Source organism: Leptonotus elevatus, chromosome 5 (genome assembly GCF_054856555.1).
Source record: "Leptonotus elevatus isolate MCC_2025b chromosome 5, RoL_Lele_1.0, whole genome shotgun sequence".
Classification (NCBI taxonomy): domain Eukaryota; kingdom Metazoa; phylum Chordata; class Actinopteri; order Syngnathiformes; family Syngnathidae; genus Leptonotus; species Leptonotus elevatus.
Window position 1 is genome coordinate 4,920,872 of NC_141243.1, and position 15,479 is coordinate 4,936,350.

A 15,479-nucleotide genomic window follows, 5' to 3' on the forward strand; every position below is an offset into this window, starting at 1 on the left:
TATATACTGGTAGATTTATTTGGATTTATAAATATTTGTATATTTTGGTTGTAGATTTATTTTCTACGTAAAATTTTGCAATTTTTATTCATATTGTTAGTTTTGCTGCAAGTGCAGACATACAGAGGCTGTTAAACACATTAAATTGGCCTTTGTGACAGGCAGTGCATTCATTACGTGCGGCCAGACAAAGGGCGGCATTACTGGGGGGCAGCAACGTGCCACAAAATTTTAACAATAAATAAATAAAATACTATGTAAAATGTTTTTTTAGTGTGTAATAGTGTTAGTCATTGGTGTTGGCATGTAGGGAATTTTGAGGTCATCTTCTGGAGAAGAGATGGTGGTGGGGGGGGGCGGGTGCAGAATTACGTTACTGTAACCGGGGGGGGGGGGGGGGGGGGGCAGATATGCAAGGACATCATAGATGAGCTGGTGAGTCATGACAGGTAGAAATGGTTAGAAGTGCATGTCAAATGTTGACAAAGGTCACCGATGAGTTTCTCAAATGCGCCCACTGTGATACGGCTAACTCCAGCGCTACTTTCAATGACATTTAAATAAAAACCGGACAAAGCAAGACTCGCGTCGAGACAGAGTAACTTTGTGATTCATGCGAGGCTCCTATATAAGCCTTGAGGCAGCATCCGAGTGCCTCGCTGTCTGAGCGTTTCCCTTCTCTTGTCTGTTTTTAGACACTTTGGAAGCATGAAGAGCAAGCATCCAGGAGGCAGAGTGGCCGTGCTTTATTGACAGAGAACCAACAACCAAGCGTTATTACATGAGCGGGACAGAACTGATACGAGAACAGATAGGCTAATGGCTAATGCCTGTGCCACGCTCCACGACGTGCTGTGATCAACTTCGAGCCCTGGCAGCATAATGACTGAATAATTGAAGAGTTCGCACAATAATGAGTTGCATTAGTAAAACCACTGGTACAAAACAACTCCACGAATTGAATTGAATTGAAGTGCATTATGGGCTAAAAGGTTACATCACTGCTATTTTTGTGTCCTCTGCTTCCATAGAAAAAGTGATCTTTTAGAGGTGGTCTATGCGTGCATACACAATGAGAGGAGATGACAAAAAGTGCTGTGTGGATTATGTAAAGTACAGTGGAACCTATCAGGTATTTCGATGCTGTTTCACCAAGTTAATAATGTAAGCAGAGTTCAGACTCAGAGTGAAGTTTACAACGAAGTAGTGCTGTCAAAGTTAAAGCTTGAAACTAGGGATAGACCGATTATCGGCCGGGCCGATTTTCAGCATTTTGACGAATATCGGCATTGGCTATTTTGAATTATCATATGGCCGATAATAAACTAAAAAAACTAAACTTGATAACTAATCCAATTTTCAGAGATGCTGCTGACCCTGGAGAAATCTCTGTGTCTTCTGTTTTTGTTTGAAATTAAAACTAAGATAAGTAAAAATGTAATACTTTTGGAATACTTTATTTACTGTAGAAAACAATTGTTTAAGTTTGTATTTAACTTTTGAAAACATGCTACTGCCTCTGGGAGACCCTGGAACTTTTCGTTAGATAGACAAAGATGTCTATTGACTAAGACTTTTTTTGTAAACTCCAATATTTTACGAACCCTAAAAGTCATTCAATAAACATGTGCTTTAAAATGACCCAAAAAAATAAAAGGTGGAATTTGTATTTTTTCAAATTTTCATGCCAATAATGTTCCCTTTTAGTGCAAATGAGTATCGGCTCCAAATATCGGTTATCGGCATCCACTAATAATGACCACTAATAATCGGGATCGGTCCTGAAAAAAACATATCGCTCTATCTCTACTTTAAAGCTTTAACTCACGAGTTAATGCTTTAAAGCTTAAAGCACTTCTATATGCTTACTAGCGGTGTGCATGTCTCCAATAAAAAAAAATTAAAAAATCGATCTCATGTGATACTATTCGAGGACTGACTTTCATTAAGTCTCGAATCATCATTAAATTTAGATGAGTGACAGTTTATGCGTAAATGTGAGTGAGAGATGAAAGAGGTTTGAATGCATTATTTATATAGTGGTTAATCTGTTTTTGAACGTGTATGGTGTTGCATTCCTATTCTCATTATTTCCTATGAGGGGGGGGGGGGGACAAAAAACAACTAAACAAAGGTTTTTGGATAGTGAGATGCGGTTTTGAGAAGCTGTACGAGATAATACAGTGCAATAAAAGTGAATTATTGTATAGTACTGTATATAATACAGCGTTCCTGACAATCATCTGTGCTTCTTTTGCTTATTACTACACTGTTCACAGTGTTCCTTGTGCAAACATAAACCCAAAGCTCGCACAGATCAAGTTTCGGGCAAATCTGGAGGAAATCAAGCTCAAGAGTGAGGCGAGAGTGAGAGGGATGCGCCGGCATCACGGCACACCATAAGTGGCTGTGTGGGCTTTAAAAACGATGACGCTCCGAGCGCTCTTTCCCCTCGAGGATAATGGGCTGAAACGCGGTGAGGCTGGCTGAGCACAAGGAATACGCGCAACCGAGCCGCAAACAGCTTCCTGGAGACGACGGCCATCAAGCCCCCGCTCCCCATCGGCGCGTGCAGAATGAATGTTTTCTTCAACTTGAGGGGGTCCGTTGTGAGACAGATGATAGAGGACAGAGCCGCTCCAGGTATGTAGTAAATGGGGAATTTACTCTCTGGGTATTATGTCTTAAGAAGTTCTTTAGATGGAGTGTGTGCATGTTCACCCATCCATCCTCTTTAGATTCATGGGTAACTGAATCATTCTTATCATGCCACGACTCGGGGTAAGAGGCAGGTCGATTGCAGGGCACATACTGATAAATAATTCATCTTCACACCTGTAGACAATTTAGTCTGCCTAGCAATAATGTTTTGTTGATGTTAAGTAGAGAGAGACATGCAAACTCCACATAGGAAAGGCAAGATTCGAATCCGAACCTTCAAAACTCAGAGACAGGCAGAAGAGCTAACCACTCACACAATGTGCATGTTTGCAATGGCAATTTTTTTTCACTGCTATTTCTTTATGGTGGAAAGAGAAATAGGATAACGGTGAGCTATACTTGTGCTATTGAGGAAGTTTCCCCATAATTGTGATGTAGTAATCCCAGTTATTTTGTTTTCATAAGGTTGTGCAAGGAGTCAAAGATCAGGCTGAAACTAAGTTTAATTTTGTAATAAGCAAATAGCTGCATCATGCACAAGATATTTACATATAGAAATTACACTGGCCACCATCCAACAAGCGTCTCGTCAGATGATCTACTATCCATTCTTATCCGTCTGTCTCTGCACATAAATTGTAGGGATTTTCCATTGCTATCTCGAGAGGAGACGCGTGAATGTCTTTGCTCAACAAAAAAAACAACCTTTTGACAATATGAAGTATGGCCATCATTTCCCAAATAGATTTTTATAGCAGTAGTGACAAAAAATATCTTCAGAGATTGAATTTTGCATGCAAACGGCAACATATGTAAGCTTGATGACAGGGTGGACATTTTAGCTCATGTTAGCATGTTCTCAATTGCTCTAGGCTAAATGAATAACTACATTTAATGAGCACATGGTGGTTCTTCACTTAGCAACACGATTCAGTTAGCAAGCATGTACAGCAACCATGTACAGCACTTTGTATACAGCGGTGCTTGTTTTAAAGTGCTTTATAAATAAAGTTGAGTTGAGTTGAGAGTTGACTGTACTGTTTAACAAATGACATAGTGGTAAGCTTGGCAACATCTAGCTACACGCATCATATGATGACAATTACAAAATGTCAATTCTGCACTATGCACTGTTCAAGCTTTCACTGAAAAAAGACAAAATTTGAGTTGTGATCATCAACAACAGTGGTCTTCTTAAAGAGGCATGTATCCCATAATGACAGGGTGGACGGCAACATGTCCATGATCACATGACTTGTTTTGTAAAATATGTACCTTGCTGTAGTACAGAACCGTGGAATTACCAATGTGGAGTAAACATCTTTGACTAACGAGTACGTTCGAACGTACTCGCAAATATGTTCAAACATACTCGGCAGTATGTTCGAAGTTCGAATGTTGCTACTTGTAAGCTAAATGCTACAAACATAGCATATTTTTCCATAATGCCACGGGGTACTACTTACTTACGAGAGAGGAATCAGCTTTTTTTTTTTTTTTTAGCATTTGGCACACATACCAACATTTTAGAAAATTAAGTAACTTTTCTGATTTATTATGTCTGCAGTGCATGCTTTAGGTTAGGTTTTTTTTTAACACCGTGTGGTATTATGAGAAAATATGCTATGTTTGTAGCATTTAGCCTACAAGTACGTTTGAACGTATTTGCGAGAATGTTTGAACGCATTCAAATAAGTTCAAACGTAGTCAAGTCAAGTTCTCGCATATGCGTTCAAACATACTCACCAGTCATAAATGTTTAGTGAACATTGGCAGTTCCACGCTTCCGTACTGTCGACAATAAAACCATATGCAAACAAAAATAAATAGTAAGTATCATTTAACTGGGGGAGCATATTTGTGGGTGGGAAAAAAATATAAAATGTACCAAATTGTAAGTCATAAGTGGAAGCCTGGAAGGGAAAATGACTCTCATTGATTCTGCTTGCACAATAGCGACACAGTGTTTAAGTGTACTTACTGACCGAAAGTGTCTCTTTTGTGACAACTTTCCATCCACAAAAACAGCTCACTGCTCGGTCGGTAGATGGCGTGGCGCCCGTAGGTGCATCCAGGTTGAGACATAAGCGCCTTCCTCCCTCCACCTTCCTCCTCTTCCTCATCTGGTGTCCTCCAGAGGAAAAGATGCTGATGCTGACGACAGCATATTCTCGCCAGCCCGGGCTTTGCGTTTGTGTTTAGCTAGTCGACAGCAAGCAAGAAGCGTCGCTTGATGCGGTAGCTTGCTAAGAGACAAACGGGAAAGAATTCGAGTGAAATAAGGAGGTGGCACAAGGGGGACGTAGTTCGTCAAGTAGCTAACAAAGTTGTTGCTAAGGGACACGACAGTCACTCCGCATTGGCGCGAAGCTGTGTTGGGCTGGCGGATTGATATTCAAATTAGCCTTCAGGTGTGTTGTAAATCTTTTTCGGAATAGCGCGTTAACCAATCAGAGCTGAAGAAGACGGACTACTTTTTGGGGCTGCCACCTTGGAAAGCCACATCGAACGAATGACTGCTATGAGCAGACGGCTAGCTTGACCGAGACTTGCTGCATTGCATTCACGTTACGCAAACTCTGTCGGACCTTGTGGACCTCCCGAGTGTCTTGTGTTCTCGGCGACGTTTTTGGGGAGAATATGACAAGGCGTTGTCACGGACACGGTGGCGGGGCAGACCGGCTGTCACGGAATCAACGTCGGAGAGCAAGTTTACGCTGATGGGACCGCGATTAGGAGCTGGGACGCAGGCAGGTAAATGGAGCAAAACAAGGCCCCCTTCTATAATGTTACTTTGTAAACTAATGCTTTTGTAATTGTGTTTGTCGGAGTAATATAAAGAGTTTTTGAGGAGAATATTTTGTGTTTAATTTGCTATATTTAAGACTGTGTTAACTTATGGTAGAACTATGAGAGGAATAAATCGTGATCATTGTGCTGAGTCAAAGTTTTCCAAAGTGGGCTCAGGGTCCTAAATGGGTCTCTCCCAGGTATTATATATTTTTTTAGGGTCATCAGTGTATTGACAATTCTGAACTTCCGGGTATTTTTTTTATATTTCCGCAATGCTTACTTTACATGGTGAAACCAAACAATTTATTATAATAGTATTGTTTTTGCCTGCAGGAAGATTGTTATAGTAGTCAAACAACTTTTCATCACATTTTGCAATCAAAATAATCCTCACAAATCAAATGACGAGGATCCAAAGTCCAATGCTTTTTAATGAGCGGAAAGCATAATTTCACCGGTAAAACCGCCATTTTGACTCGTGACGTAAAACCAGAATTGTCACGAGACCGTTCACCGTGACATCACGTTTGAATATTTTGTTGTATATTTGAATAATTACTGATCGATAAACATATTACACATAACTGTGAGGAAATGACTTGGGTCTTTTGATTTCCTGTTGTACTAAATGCATGGCTTTTGTTTGTGTTCATCATTATTATGTTGTTGTGACAATTAATGACATACCGTATTATACAATTGTTTCACAATTTTGTTGTTTTTTGGTCTGGTCTGACTGCACCTGTTTTTTAAAAGTTTGGTCATTTGATGTTTGCCATCTGAGCCGTGATTTGTCGTCAAAATGGCGGTCTAATGCTGCATTCAAGGACAAGAGGAAGGTGGGAAGTCAAGACTTTTCCGACTTTAAACAAGGAAGTGTGCACGAGTTGCGAAGTCGGGGACCCCGTCTTCTCAATTTTCATAATATGACTTTTTGAAGTTTGGGTCTTGGTAAACAACATTTTAAATGTTGAACTTGAGCTGAAATGGTGGGAAAGGAGAAGTTTAGAAAATGTATGTGTTTATTTTATTTATAGAATAGGTACAATAAACCTTTATTGGACACGCAATGTGCAGTTTGGTGCAGTAGTTTGCCTTGTCTGCTTTACCGTTGAGGCAAGCATTTTAGAAAATGCAAGCATGGATGGACAATTTTGCAATAACTAAAATACTGTATTATCTTTGATTATAAAAGTTGTATACTTAGTTTGAACCTAAAAACTAGTACTTGTTTCCCTTGCATCTTTTTTCCTCTTTCTCCATTTGCCTTTTTGACCCAAATCTGCACTGTGCACTTCGTCCATATTACCGGTTGTGGCTCATCTATTATTTACTTTGAAAACATAAGGGTCACTGCTCAGTTCACTGGCATGCTTGCAGGTCTTACCTTATACTATCGTGCTCCCCCTTAAGGAAGCATGCAACCTGCCGATGTCCACCCACGCCTCTTCACCTGTCCCCGGGTGCCATTAAGCCCACTCAAAGCAGCCCACGCCATGCTGAGGCGACCACTCAGAACACAAGGTTGGAATGTACTACCCAACCTATTGTTCCCACTGTCGGGACTTCAGGGAGGAATCTATACAGGGTGCCCAGACGCATTAATCAGGAGGCTGGGCATGTGAAGCCATTTGTAAAATAAGATCAACAAGGATTAGACAGACACGACATGAATGAATGGCATTAGCATCTGTGATTTATTCCTCAAAAGAACTCTTCTTGTCTCTCTTTTTCTTACACTGAATTTGTCATTCCGAAATGGCCCACAAGAGGCAGCCATGAGCCCTCCACGCCGATCATCGAGTTCCCATGCCGACAGGTAATTTCCCAGGAGTACTTCATCCCCCTTCCAGTAAACACAAATAACACACACTTAATGCTGTAAAGCAATCATCATCATGCACTTTTTCTCACTCGTGGTCTCTTTATACTCCTAAAATTCTGGATTTATTTCTCATAAAATTATAACTAAAATTATAATTTGTGTCTAGCGAAACATTATGACTCAGAATTTATCATAAATTAATTTAATAAGTCATAATTTCGTACTTTTTTTTAAATTGTAAAAATAGGATTTTTTTCCCATATCTAACTTTTTACATAAAATTGATTGATTAGATTTTCAGAATTTTAGGACTTTAATCTCTTAACATTTTTTTTTCCTTTTCACATGGCTTATAGACTTTACATTTGTTTTTTCCACTCTTTTTCATCACAGATCGTTAAAATATCATCTATTCGTCATAGATGAATGCCCCATGCTTGAGTACATTTATTGCGCACATTTTTTTGTTGGTAGCAAAACCTTGCACATTGCCCCAGACATTACATTTTTTTTATACTCTAGTGTATTCTTCTACCGGCTGATGGATGTATGTGGGTCATTGATGGTTAAGGATTTTACCAGACCCAGCACAGTTAACTTATTATATTAAAAAAAAAACATGATATAATATACAATTGAGGACTTCTATCATTTAGAACCTACATTTTTCCGCAGCACTTGAGCATGCTCATAAGTCTCTCCTCTGGTCATCCAGCAGGCCCTCTACTGAGAACCTGCAGAGGAACAACAGCAGCAACTCTGGCGTTATTCTGGATATTTCGGCTCTCAAGATGGCTGAAGTGGATACTGAAGTGCCTCCCCTTCCACCTCGCTACCGCTTCAGGGACCTCCTGCTTGGGGACCAGACGTTTCAGAATGATGACAGGTAGCGTAAAAGTTCATATAAGAGACACTTACTTTTGAAGCTCCTACAGGTACACATGTCTGTTCGTACATAAACACATTTACTATCCACTGCCATGGACTTTTCCCATGCAGCAGTGTCTTGCGCTTTTGGGAGGCTCCTATGGGTTGAATTATTGCTATGGTTTGAGAGAACAACCAGCAGATGCTGCAGGAGGCCCGGGAGGGCAAAGAACCAGCCGAGCGTCTGAGGCGCTCTCCGTGGTGCTGAAATAAAGCTTCTCGGATAATTTCAGTGCTGCCGCAGAGCAAATGGACCGTAGGCTTTCTATTGCCTTTGCCAGCTGCATTAAAACTAAGGCCACCATGAGGGTAATGATCATAACATTTAAACTTTTTAAACAACATAGGCGCTTCTTAATCTGATGTGTTGCCTGAGTTTATTGTTTAAAGTGGGATCCCCATTAGTTTTCACCATTTGTGAAGACTATTCATTATGGGGCCCCTCACAGAAATTACAGGTAATTGAAATACTATTCTTTACAAAAGTATGAGTGTGATTTAAGTAGGGATCGACCGATTATTGGCCGGGCCGATGACTTTAGCTTTTTGACACATATTGGCATCAGCCTTTTTTTATATATCCAATACAAAGATGATAAAGGATCAATTTAAATCTGTGTTAACTTCAGAGAAATGATTGCTTAAAATTTCAGTGAACTTTACAAGAGATGCTGCTAGCCCTGGAAACTCTGCATCTTCTATTTTTGTTTGAAATTAAAACCAAGATAAGTGTAAATTAAAGCTGTCAAACAATTACATTTTGTAATCAGATTAATCACATCTTAGAATTTTGATTGATCACGATTAGTCGCTTAATTAAAAAAGCTTTTTTTATCAACATTTTTACAGCCAAATTTAAAGCAAACATATGCTGGAAAATATATTGACAAATTTAAGATTTGAAGTTTTATATATATATATATATATATATATATATATATATATAGTCCTTTTTAGTGAAAGTGAATATCGGCTAAATGTTTTGGTGACTGGCCTCCTAACTATCAATAATCGGTATTGGTATCAGCCCTGAAGAAACCATATCAGTCTATCTATAAATTTAAGTTGTTAGGACACTTATATACAGTAAGATATCACACATAATTTGTTAATCAAACAAGTTGCAATGAGGACCGGGGTCTGCAAACTTTTGACGTGAATGTAAGAATAAAATTGTGGGTTTTTCTGTATGTGTGTGTAAATTCTCAGCCATCCAGGTCATGCTTATTTTCAAAAGTTGAATCGAAGCAACTGGACTCTTCTTTTTGGTTGTATTTTTTTTTTCTTTCTAACTTTTGGAAAATGTTCAAAAATGACTTGGGCAATTATGTTATTAAGCTAATGATATATTTGTATTATTGAATGAGTGAAAAACTCCATTATGCCATTATGCAGCTGTGTTGTACCTTTCTATAGCAACCAGTTTGATTTGTAAATGTAATTACTACATCCAACAGGCAGCGCATTGTCTATGTTATCGTCCCCACCTCAGGCCACCATTTGCTTGTGGATGCAGCAATATATCAGCAATAAATCAATAACATTGTTTGGATGGCTGGTGCGCTTTGCAATTAGCTCATTGATCCGGTGCATGTGTGAACGTGGAGATTATTCCCGCTGCCCGTTGTCAAGACTCGACGCGGGTGACGAGTCTCGTGTGACTCGCCTTTGTCATTTCCGGTTGAGCTTGCCGTCGCTTTCGGTGGCTCCATGCTGTGTGCAGTTGTCACTGAGATTTACATCAAAGGGGAATTATTTTGTCTACACATAAGATTTAAAGTTGCCCTCCACAGGGACACCATATATGCTGGGTGTTTCCCTTGGAGACCCAGAATGCTTTGGACTGCAAAGCTTCCTTTTACTCATGAAACTGCCTTTTTGATCCAGAATGCTGAGGTAAAAGAGGGGCCCAAAACAAATAGCATTTTTATTTGAATCTTGTCAACAATTAAGAATGTGAAAGCCTTTCATACACATGCCTCCCTCTGCACATTACAAAATGCAGATGCAAATGAAGATGCTTGCGTAGTGGTAGACACTGCAATTGATGGCATGTTCTAGTGCGGTGCTGTAATTGCTGGTTTTGCGAGCTACACAGTAGGAGCAAATGATGTCACTGAGCTTCAGGGACTCGCCATTAGTTGATCTGCCGTATCCTCACGCTTTGTGATCTTGATTATTTCCTATGCCGAAGTCTCATCAAGTGAAAAGCCTGGAAACAAATTAGCCCTCAGAGGGACATGCGCAGCAGCCTCCCCCTCGCTGCCTTGATGGCCTTTGGCGTCTGCTTGCTTGTATTTGTCATACAGCGGTGCTTGGCTGTAACATTCAACCACAGTGGACTGAAAGTCTTGAAGCAGTAAAGATCTTAACATCATTTCATGGCTAAGGTGTCCAGCTAGGATGCAGTTCTATTTGCAGTGTGCAACACAGTTTGTGACATATTAAGCAGGAAGTAATAACATGAAATGTTTAAGACGGCTGTTTGTTAGATATGCATTACAGTCTGTTGCAATAGTGGTTAGCATAGCTGTCTCACCGTGAGGTTCAGGGATTGAGAAGGCTTGTTCTCCTTCCGCTTGTATAGGTTTTCCCCAGCTTCCTGCGATACATGCATTTTGTGTTAAATTGTCCATAAGAATACATATTGGAATTTGTCTGTGCCCTGTGATTGGTTGGTGACTGGTCCAATGTAGATGAACATTCATGAATATTCAATAAATTATAATATTCATAACATTTAAACAAAAAATTAATAGAATTAGGGATGTTCAGTACCACTTTTTTTTTATGATACCAGTACGATAATTTTAAAGACCTAAATATCCCAATATTGCATTAGGCCTTAAAATTGCATGACGTTAATGGCAATTTTCCATTTTTGTAATTTCTCATTTCTAGTTCCCAAATGTAAAACAGCCACCGCCGTGAACACTGATACTTTGAAATATGGCAGGGTATCATTATCAGTGCTCACCCATACCTAATATTTAGTCTAGCCAATCCAACCTTCATTTAGTACACAGTATTTGAACCTTGTACACTCAAAAAAACAAGTAACACAATTATGGGGGGAAAATGGACCGATCCACTTTTTGGGTCAATTTGACCTAATTTAGTATCAAGAAGTGCGCCATTTTGGATAAAACAACCCAGAAAATTGGGTCAAATTGACCCATAAAGTGGATCGGTCCATTTTTTTAATCCATAATTGGGTTACTTTAGACCCAATTGTTTTTCGAGTGTACAATTTTCTGGGTTGTTTTATACAAAATGGCCCACTTCTTGACCCCAAATTGGGTCAAATTGAACCAAGAAGAGGTTCTGATCCAACTTTATAAATTGTTTGATACAAAAAGTTTCTTTTTTTGTTTTGTTGTTATTGTTGTTTTTTTTGGGGGGGGTACAAAACAACACAGACAGTTAGGCCAAATTAATATAAGTTTAGGATCGGTCCATTTTTGACCCATTGTGGGGTTATTTTTTGACTGAACTGTTTTTAGAGTGTAGAAGATCTTGAACTTTCACATTTTGTCTTTACTACCATAAACGTCAATGTTTTTTTAGTATATAAGAAGCAGTAAAATCTTAAGGGTCAAACATAATTTGTTTTAGGATGCTAGGATAGGTTCCAGCTCGCCTGTAACCAAATAAAGACAACCACTATAGAAAGGAGATAAATCAAAATGAGAATGAGGAATTTGTCTCCGGTAATATGAGCAACACCAGTATTGCAGTAAAAAGCAATTATGACACATGAGAATAAAAAGAGTCTTGCATAACGTTTGGGTACCATTTGTGCTGTAGTACCAACCAACAACAGCTGTGGAAACAGCCGAGACCTACAAAAACATACAAATGCTCAATTGTCTACTTATCGTTAATATGGTAATGTCTAGGACACAATGATGACTGTAGAGACATAATATCACACCAAATTCCATTTTTCAGGGCATAAGACGTTGGTGGGGTGTCCACTAGATTTTCGTCTATTTTGATTTGCGTAGCAATTAGGCCGTACTTTGTCTTCATGATAGGTTAATGCTTCCTTGTTGCTTTCATTGGTATGCTTTTATTTGATTCGTGCAAGCAGTAAAAGTGAATGTCGAAAGAAAGTTACTGTACGTCATCAAATTCATTTCATTTGAAATATGACCAGACTGTAATTATTAGGTTGACGTATGTAAAAAGAAAAAATTCAGACGTCTCTTTTCAAAAGTAAAAGTTGACTTGTCGCAGATGTCTCTACATTGATCGGCTCGATGCCCAACACACCCACGAATCGCAGCCTTTCAGCAGTCACCTAATCAGAGGAAAGGGAGGGGGTTTCCAGTGACAAGTGCGTGGGGGCTTAATGTAATAGGTGCTAAAATAGCAGCCAGGAGATGAACTGTAGGGCCAGAACATGAAGCATTTTGTAAATATGAATCAAGTGCAGTTCCAGAATGAAAATGTAGTGCGGTAAGTGAGCATAATTGCGAGTGTTTCAAGTTGGTCAACCCTTGTTTAATCCACTTGTGCAAAGTGGTAGAGATAGATTGAATGTGTGTTACCTTGCGGACATAAGGATGTGGGGGGGGGGGGGTCTCCCTCCACAGATGTTATTATCAGTAGAGTCTGATGTTTGACGATTGTAATGACTGCGACTGTGTGAGCTGCGAACAAGTGATTTTTGTGTTTAAGTCAGGCTCGTAGGAGTGTGTGCTTGTATGTCTGTGTGTGCACCTGTGCCATTCTGATTATACCTTGGAGAGTGCGTGGGTTCATTTCTCAGCGTGTCAGCCAGTGAAAGGGGCATTGTCTCAGCCTCCGTCAGAAATAGAAGCGAGCCTCTTATACATCCAGAGAGGCAAAAAACGCAGAACCGCGGGTGGAAAATTGCTTCCATCCATCTTTTCCTCTCAGTTTATAATCTTGCCGGATGTTCCCCCCCCCCAATGTGATTGAGACGGCGCACAGAAGGGAGAGATGTCGACAGAATGAGCAGTGTTAATTGGCCACTAAATCACTTCTCTGTGAGTCAAGAAATTGTGTCCCGAATGGGTGACCCAACAGTGAAACACTTTGCGACTGAGGAGAGGAGCCATGTCATGTGGTGAGAATTTTTATCTCAGGCGCAGCTTCAAACCACCCATTTTTTTGCACATTTTTGGTGACTAGTCTGAATGCAGTCTAATACTTTTATCAAAATTCATTCCATGACCCTGGTTGAACTTGGATTGGGTGGACTTAAAGTATAATAGAATTTACCGCAGATGTAAAAGCAGTTGGTTTGTTTTTTTAAGGGTGGCCAGTAATTTAGTGTTTGGACAACTTCCTGGTTCTAGTCCCAAAACAATAGTTATGACTGGCTGCTGGAGAGGTGCCATATTTATTCCTGATCCCTGCCAAGGTGTCCCACAGCCAAAACAGCTCTGGCTGCTGTCTTGTATGTATTCCCCTCACTTGGGCAACCCAACCTTTTTAAGGGTGAATTTACTATTTTCAAAGTGTTTAAAAAGGTCTTTTTTAATTCCACTTTACACTGTACAAGTAAATCCCATGCGCCGGAAAGTCAAAGATGACTCATGTACTCAAACCAGATGCTTTAGACTATCGGTTCTCGCACCAAGTACCATTCATCAGCGACTTGGGCACCTTTCCATCATTGTCAGTCTGTCATTTTGTGAAGCCCGACCAAACTAATTGTCTTGTCTGTCTGTCATTTTATTTTAACCACGCTTCTGTGTAATCACTTTGTCACCACTATTTTAGGACCGACAGACACAGGTGGACATTCCGTCAGTCCATCATTCGGCAATCGTCAAAAAAACGGGCGTCCGTCAGTGTACGACTGAGGAACAGTTCGTCGGTGCTGACAGAACACCTCTGCAGTAAATATCCCTTTTAAAACCCGAATACTGGCAATATTCGGGTTTTGAAAGGCCAAGTAAACATGCACAAAACCCTGAATATGCTCTTTTTTTTTTAAAAATTATTTTTATATATATATATATATATATATATATATATAACCTTAACTTTCTAACCCAAATAGTCAATCACATAAATGCGTTATCGGGATGCCTCTATTGAAATGAATCTTCGTTTGTGTTCTGTGCATTCTTTACCCGCAAGGAATCTTGGTCTACAGTACAGGAACTACTTATATGAACGGCGGCCATCTTACGTTGCCCCTCGCTAAGCAAGCCTAACTTGAATACGTTGGTTTCTCCAAAGCGTTTTCACATTATTTTCTACCTCTACGGCAAAAAGTGTGTGTGTATATACACACCCATATATGCATGTATATGTGTCTGCCGCTCAACTTACCAGAAATACAAGCAGAGGTAAACAAACACGGACCAACTTACTGTAGCTGCAAGCACACTTTTGGAGTGAGGAGGAAACCGACTACTTTATTAGTGTGATGAGTAAGATGAATATAATGTCTCTTATTAACTGTAGCAAGTTAGAAGCGAAAATGGCGTCTATTTTCGGAATTACGTTGTTGGTGTGTTGCGGTTTACATTGAGATTTGATGCGGGGAGTACCTCTTTCCGCTCACGCATATAAACGGGTTATCCCTAATGCTTCAAAAAACACAATTTTGACCGTAACCCCAATATTGACTGCATGTAAACGTAGTCATAAATGGATTGTCTTGGGCTTGTTTTTAGCCACGCCTCCAAAATGCAGACATATGATATGGGGAGAAAGAGTTTTACACGTTATCTCAACAATTCAATACAAAATTGTTTTCAGCACTTCAAATACATGTGTTTACAAACAAATCACTTTACAGGCTCTTTTTATCACTGGGAAATGACATGTGAAACCTTGTCACACCGAGCTGAGCAATGGAAATAATGCTTCCAGTTTTTCTTGTTAATGGCGGGAGTGACCTTTGGACATGTCAGCATTACGATTTCACCTCAGCGAGTTTGAGAAGCTGACAAATGGCCAGATAAACGCAAAGAAAATGTAAAAATAAACGAAACACAAGGGAGATAAGTTATGTTTCTCATTGGATGAAGCCTGCTAGCAAGTTAACAATTATCAAGTATGTATTGTAACCAGTCTGCAGACGCATGCTAAGTCGCCATAGGTTTCTTTTAAATGGACATGCACTCAGATGACACATTTCCTCATCTTGTGTTGTTGATGCAGTTTTCCAAAATCGCCTTCTGACTTGTTTTACAGACCAAGTGTTGTTATCACGCACATTTCCGCTTCACCGAGTTTGCACTTTGGACCACCGAGTGGGTGGGTGACACTTGGGGGCCACTCGACT

General features: G+C 39.8%; 2 protein-coding genes across 18 annotated transcripts in view; both read left to right on the forward strand.

Annotated features, from left to right (window-relative positions):
* Positions 1 to 1,751, forward strand: part of LOC147173434 (uncharacterized) — a 38,265-nt gene extending 36,514 nt beyond the window's left edge. For both annotated transcript variants that reach the window (XM_086077047.1, XM_086077046.1), the window contains one exon: positions 696 to 1,751. In XM_086077047.1, the coding sequence (XP_085933173.1) occupies positions 696 to 753 (58 nt within the window). In that variant the 3' untranslated portion in view covers positions 754 to 1,751. The remainder of the gene's footprint in view (positions 1 to 695) is intronic.
* Positions 1,752 to 2,487: 736 nt separating this feature from the next.
* LOC147173436 (potassium channel subfamily T member 1-like) overlaps positions 2,488 to 15,479 on the forward strand; it is a 65,084-nt gene continuing 52,092 nt past the window's right edge. For 13 of the 16 annotated variants that reach the window (XM_086077026.1, XM_086077035.1, XM_086077038.1 and 10 more), the window contains exons 1-3: positions 2,488 to 2,643; positions 7,225 to 7,273; positions 7,995 to 8,165. In XM_086077026.1, the coding sequence (XP_085933152.1) occupies positions 2,577 to 2,643; positions 7,225 to 7,273; positions 7,995 to 8,165 (287 nt within the window). In that variant the 5' untranslated portion in view covers positions 2,488 to 2,576. Of the gene's footprint in view, positions 2,644 to 4,791; positions 5,416 to 7,224; positions 7,274 to 7,994; positions 8,166 to 15,479 lie in introns of those variants that run through there. The other 3 variants (XM_086077027.1, XM_086077030.1, XM_086077031.1) reach the window with 3 other exon arrangements.